The sequence below is a fragment of the Sinocyclocheilus rhinocerous genome, unplaced genomic scaffold (assembly GCF_001515625.1).
Source record: "Sinocyclocheilus rhinocerous isolate Xijiao unplaced genomic scaffold, SAMN03320098_v1.1 scaffold3566, whole genome shotgun sequence".
Classification (NCBI taxonomy): Eukaryota; Metazoa; Chordata; class Actinopteri; order Cypriniformes; family Cyprinidae; genus Sinocyclocheilus; species Sinocyclocheilus rhinocerous.
Genome location: NW_015665811.1, coordinates 49,066 through 55,699, shown reverse-complemented (window position 1 = coordinate 55,699; position 6,634 = coordinate 49,066). Strand labels below are relative to the sequence as shown.

General features: G+C 35.7%; 1 protein-coding gene across 1 annotated transcript in view; it reads right to left on the bottom strand.

Moving 5' to 3' along the window:
* Positions 1-4,859: 4,859 nt before the first annotated feature.
* The window catches only part of LOC107731493 (interferon regulatory factor 8-like), a 4,209-nt gene continuing 2,434 nt past the window's right edge, over positions 4,860-6,634 (bottom strand). The window contains exons 6-8 of the mRNA XM_016542589.1: positions 6,301-6,634; positions 5,867-5,982; positions 4,860-5,369 (exon numbers count right to left, since the gene is read on the bottom strand). The exon at positions 6,301-6,634 is cut by the window's right edge and continues 21 nt beyond it. Coding sequence (XP_016398075.1) covers positions 5,178-5,369; positions 5,867-5,982; positions 6,301-6,634 — 642 coding nt within the window. The 3' untranslated portion in view covers positions 4,860-5,177. The remainder of the gene's footprint in view (positions 5,370-5,866; positions 5,983-6,300) is intronic.

Sequence of the window (6,634 nt, the reverse complement as noted above, 5' to 3'; positions counted from 1 at the left end):
GTTTTTGCACAGTGGTGGCCACTAGCGGAGTGAACTGTGAACAGCGATAAGGTATAGCTAAGAGTGGTCCAGACTAACCTTACGAACGAATGACTTACAGAAGGTATCCTTAACTAAGAACGTTTCGGGAAACACGTATTAACGTAAAGGTACAACTTAAGGTATAACTTACGAACGACGTAGCGTTAAGAAGGTTTCGGGAAACACAGCCCAGATCTCAACACACTAAAAGATCGTCTCCATCGACTGGAGCAGATTCTTTGACAGCCAGAGAGGAGCACACACCTAATGACTGAGTCAGTCTACACACTTAACGACTGGCGCGTCATGACTGGACAAATTTCTATAGGCTAATTTGCTTAACTTTTATTAGACTGCAGATCGGAAAAAAATATTGATAATCTTTAAAATGAGAGAAATCACTGACATAATTTAGGCTACTTTCTTCAACTGCAGAAAAAAACGAAACCATTTAATTTGCAGTGTTAACTTATGAATTAAATTAAAAACAATAAATTAATCACAACAAGAACAATAGGTTTTTTTTTTCTTGTAGGCTAATCAAGAAAAAAATTTGACAAAATTTCAAAATGAATGCTGAATGATATTTGACAGTGAACGCATCTCCACTACATAGCCGCATACAATCGTTGGTGTCAGTTGCGAATTAAGCATGTTTTAGGATATAATGCATGGCGTGTGTGTTTCACTAGCTCCGTTCCCATGGACACCTTTTGTTTGATCTAATTCTGGATATTTCCAGCCTAAGACATGTGATTAATCAGCCGATTAAAGCCGTGTCTACACCAAGAGAACCCATTACGGGAAGTGGCGCGAGGCGACAAATCTTCTACAGTAACTGATGCCTCCTTCTATCCCGAATCTTTGAAACATGCGTTGTATGCGTTGAAAGTGAAACCTAAAGAACAACTCGCATAAGAAAGCAATTGCACGCTTTCGGGAGATTCAGCAAATGCACGCGATCACAGATTGCACGCTTCCCAGCTCGCCTACTCTGGCTCTATTGCTATTCCTGAGGTAAAACACGCCCTTCTCATTACCCTGCGGACAAAGAAATGTATAAATAAATAAATGCGAAAATAAATAAATGTAAAAATAAATAAATGTAGAAATAAATAATTGTGGAAATAAATAAATGTAGAAATAAATAAAATAAAAAATAAATAAATGTGGGGGAAAAAAATACATAAATAAGGAAATAAAATTACAAATAATTATTTATTTTTGCTTTTTTACTTTTCTTTGTATATTTATTTATATATTTATTTATTTATATTTGCTTTTTTACATTTATTTATTTATTTATTTATTTATAATTATGGCAGGATTGGCATTCCATATACAATAAGGTTTCAGTTGTTAACATTAATCAACTATATTAGTTAACATGAACAATATTTATATAGCATTTATGAATCTTAGTTAATATTATGTTAAAAATTTACTAATATATTATTAATAAAAATTTATAGTTAATGTACATTAGTTAATGCAACATGAACTAACATGAACATTTTTATTAACTAACATTAATAAATATTAATAAATACTGTAAAATATATATTATGATCTATAAGCATTTTTAAAATGATTTTAATGATCTATAAGAATTTGTGAAAATATTTCATAACTCTATATTACCAGTAAAGTACATGTTAACTTATTCTATGTATTTGTTTGTTAATCAGAGCAGAAGGGGGATTAGGTAACGATTAGATTAAAGATTTCTTATCCTATGACTCCATCTGGTGGACAAGTTTAGTATTACAGCCTGAAATAGCAGCTGAAATGTCTAATAGTTTAAAATATTCTTTTAGTCATAGATTATTGTAAATTCATGAAACTAAGCATGTTTCCTCAGAATTACTTGTTCTCGGTATGTAAAAAGTTTTGTAGTGTTTTTTTTTTTTTTGTTCTTTTTTATAATGCACTTTAAAGATATAATAAAATAACTGTTTAATTTGGAATGTTAATTTGATAAATCACCATAGCAACACCATTCAAGATATCCAAAATCCATTTGCAGTTTAGCATCTTCAGTATCTTGGCATCATGCTGACAACGTTTGTTGTGAGTTTACTGATTCTCTTAGGAGAAGTATGCATTAAGTCACAGCCTAATTTTTCCAAAAATCCACATTCAAACCACAATAGCCGACTTTCTGTTGGTCATAGCTAAAGACTGTAAATTAGAAAGTTGTCCAGCTTGATGAGAACAATATATGTTCTGAGTTTGGTGACTGTAGCTAAAACTAACCCCCTCACTTTTGTCAAAAGGTGGTGCTATAGAGCGCCTCCTCCACGCCCATTTATGAGCTTTTGCCAGTGTCTAACTCTCATTAATACTGATGTGTGTGTCGAGCTTCATGAAATTCTAAGCATGTTAATTGCCTCAAAAACACTTGGAAAGAATGTTCAAGTTTGACACAGTGCCATGTCAACACTATTTAAGATATCAGGAATCCCTTCACAATTTTACATCTGCCATGTTTTGACATTATTCTGATGAAGTTTGAAGAAAATTGAGTAAAAATAAGAGGCTGATTTCAAAGCATTTTGAAAATGACACACTCTCTACTGCCAGTTGGTGGCGCTATAACTTTGACTCCTAATAGTCACATCTATGTGATCAGCCTCATATACCGAACAAACGGCTGAAAATTGATCAAAATCAGACGATGTATGCAATAGTTATTAGACACTTCCTGTTTCTAATTTCTCGCTATAAATGTGTCGCCTCGCCAAGGCCAAAACATTTGAGATATCAGAAATCCCTTTGCAATTTTGCATCCCCAATGTCTTGACATCATGTTGACCGAGTTTTATTGACCCTAGGAGGAGTATGGCAAATCCTACAGCATGCACTTTTCACAAAACCCTGAATAGCTGACTTCCTGTTGGGTGGGGCCTATGACAACTATGACAGTGTGAAAGGTGTTCAGCTCGGTGAGATCTATATGTGTACCGAGATTCATAAGTATACGTGCAGGCAGTGGTGTAGTGGTGCCTGGAGAAGTGGGTATACTCTTAATTTATGCCCCCATTTTTTTAAATGGCCTATCAATGGCCTGTGTTATAAATGTAAAAAATTACATAGACTGCAACAATTAACATTTCGTCAGAACCTCTAGTAGACAAGCTATTTTGTTTAGTTATCTGTAGGAGAACCATGATCTCTATCTGATACCAAAAAAAAAAAAATTGTGATCAATTTATCCAGAATTGTGCAGCTCTACTCCTATGTTTACAGTCTGCCTGACTGTACCCATTCAAAATCTAAAAAACACCTTCAGGCTTCAGCAATGTCCATTATAAAACACTCGTGCTTTTAAGCCAAATACACACTGAAAAGAATAATTCTAGACCTGACTCTAAGCAATCTCTGATGAAACCGGTCGGGTTTTCTCTGTAGCTGTTTTGAACTTAGGCTACTGTTTGAAGGCATTCGTTTACTGGATCCTTGGACTGAAAAGTTTCAAGGAGTTTACCGGTTTAAAAAATCTGATCGCAAAAACATGCTTATTTTCCTTTTTAAGGTATTGTTTTCATTATAATGTACTTATTCAAATTAGTAGTCAATAATTAAATATTATTGTATCACTCTTCGTGCCTCCCCTGACATGCACTCACGCCCCAGACCGACTCCGCTTGCATTCACGTGATTTGTCGAGATGAGAGGTGGGCGCGGGCGCAATTATCAATCGAATTTAAAGGGAAGTCGGTGCATCCTGACTTTACTGGTTTTTACTGGGTATGTTTAGGGAATATTGGCTCATCAATCAAATTCAAAGGGAAGCCGGCGCATTCTGACTGCATCACTGTCTTTACTGGGTATGTTTAGGGAATATTGGCATTTATTTACATGTGATTTGATTAGCTAGTCATGGTGGACTGTCATGATTTTGGCTAATGCAGGACACTAATGAATAATGCACATCAGAGGGGATTTAGAAGTGGGTATACGCAAAGCCGACTGATAAAGAAGTGGGTATACGCCGTATACCTGCGTATACCCTCCACTACACCACTGCGTGCAGGTATGTATGAGATATGCAGCAAGATTTCTGACTGTGTTCTAGGGGGTGCCTTAGAGCCCCTGAGCCACGCCCGGGTTCCAGCCTCTGCTGCGTCCTAATGACCGCAGATTCCAATGTGTGTGCCAATTTTCAAGAGATTTTGAGCACGTTATGGCTCCCAAAAAGCCCTGGATAGTCGGGGAAAAAAATACAAAATCCTTAGAAAAACAATAGGGCCCTGCGCCCCTAGTGGCTTAGCACCTAATAATCCTTAAAAGAACAATAGGGCCCTGCACCCCTAGTGGCTTGGGTCCTAATAATAATAATCCTTAGAAAAACAATAGGGCCCTGGGCTGTTTGCGTATTACAGCTTTTATTGATAATAAACGTATAGCCACAGTGTACCGACATCATGTTTTGTTGCTTTGCAAGTTCTTAATCTACAGCCATGTTAACTTCCCCTTTAACTGTGTCCCATGCTATTATATGTGCAGCAGCAGTACATCTTACATGCTTACAGCAGCATGTCTGTGAATGTATTCAAAGTAGCAAATCTCGGTACTTGCTTTCTTGGCAGATCTATTCCTTCAAGACAAAATACATTAACATTGCCATGTATATTACCACATTATTCTTTCAGAGAATCGTCATGACAGAAATATATATAGTTGGGTCTCAGAACATTAAAATCAATAGCCAGACAACCTACTTATTTTAAATGTCTTTAATTATTCATAGATTTCTCATTTGACATTTAGTCTGCATCCAACTCCAACCAATTATATTTCTTAAAAGGCATTAAGAGTATATATATAGTTAAGGATAGTAAAACCTATCAACTTTACAGTGAATAGTAAAAAATAACAGATAAAGTTCAAATGTTTTGGACAAAAAAAAAACATTCAGAAAAAAAACTAAAATATAGACAAAGAAATGTATTCTAACAAATGAGTACATCATCCCTGAGAACATTGCAAACCTTCTGTCAGATACTATTTTCTGCCCTGAGAGAACAGGATGCTATACACGGATAACACACCTAAAGATCAATCATTTTTTTATGTAATAAAATTGTAAAATCATCACTTTTACAATGTGAACTGACTCATTCTTTGAGAAATAGCTGGCTCAGAGATCTGCCTCAGACTGGAATCGGCAGGTTGTCCCTGAAACAGGTAGCTCGTTGGGGAACCGGGTAGCTGCATAGATCCTGACATATTCGAGCCATCTGATCACTGGCCATGTCATCTGAGATTTCCAGATTCCCACTGCTGTACTGGGATCGCCGGGCGGTCACTGCATCTACCAACTGCTGACAGTTCAATGCTGTGATCTGTTTGGACAAAGCATTAGGTTATTGCTATGTTTCATAGTGTTTTCAATTCAGGTTATTAAGAATATTAACAGAAAACCTAATTTTATTGTCTATGAGTAAACTAACAAATGTATTTCATATTAAGAAAGTCTCCAAAGGTTTAATTAGTTAATGAATTAGTGTGAACAACTTTTTACAGCATTAATTAATCTAGGTTAATGTTCTTTTATAAATCTACTATTGTTTATTCATGTTCATTCATACTATATTAAATGTTAATTTATACAACTAACAATCTATTAGGATACGTAGAAAGTAGCATTAATACTAAATGCTGTAAAAGTATTGTTCACTGTTCATTTAAATCTTGTTAACAAACTGAACCTTACTGTAAAGTGTTTGTTCCCACAAATATAACATTTAAACATAAAATAAAGATTTTAATATTATGAATGCAGAATACACCAAATGAGATCAGTAATGTTTGTGGATATAATATATTTTACATTAATTACCTGCACAATGATTAATTTGCTCTTGACAGTGCTGAAATCATGAAACTCTTCCCCAAAACAGAGTGTGACGGTGGGCTCTGGAGGCTGATAATGACCCTCCTGATATAACTGCAGCGCTGCAGGAAAAAAAAAAGAACTTATTTCCATTTGTGATATAAATCTTATCCATTGAAAATTAATACATAAATAATGAATCAGGTCAATTGCATTTCAATAATAGTTCAATAAATAAACTGAACTCATACATGAAAAATAACTTAGTAATAAGTTATTTAGTATAATGAAAATTTTATTAATGACTTTTAAGTACCTTATATACTGACATTTTATTCAGTAAATTGCAATTGTGATCTGTATTTCAGTAGTCTTGTACAGAAACAGACATTCACAAAAAAGTATGGAGTTATAATATGTCTGGGAAGATGTTTGTTTACCTTGCAGGAACCTGGCAGTGTCAAAGATCTTTACCACAGCATCTCGCTCTAGTTTGCAGGGGTTGGGGTTGTACTGAGGGTCCTGGCCACTCCAGAACACTCTGCTCTGGCACAGACGCTTAATAAAAATGCCCTCTCTGTTAGCACGCAGCAGTACGCCACGCTTCAAATGACTGAAAAGTTTACGGGTGACGTGACGCTGACGCTCGTTCTCAATGAGATCAGCAGATGGGAAGCGGATGTTCTGGAGGCTGTCTGGTCCATACAAGAAACCGTTAGCCAGAGGAGGCTGGCAGGGGGAGATACGGCAGCCCTCTGGATGAGTGGTAACTGT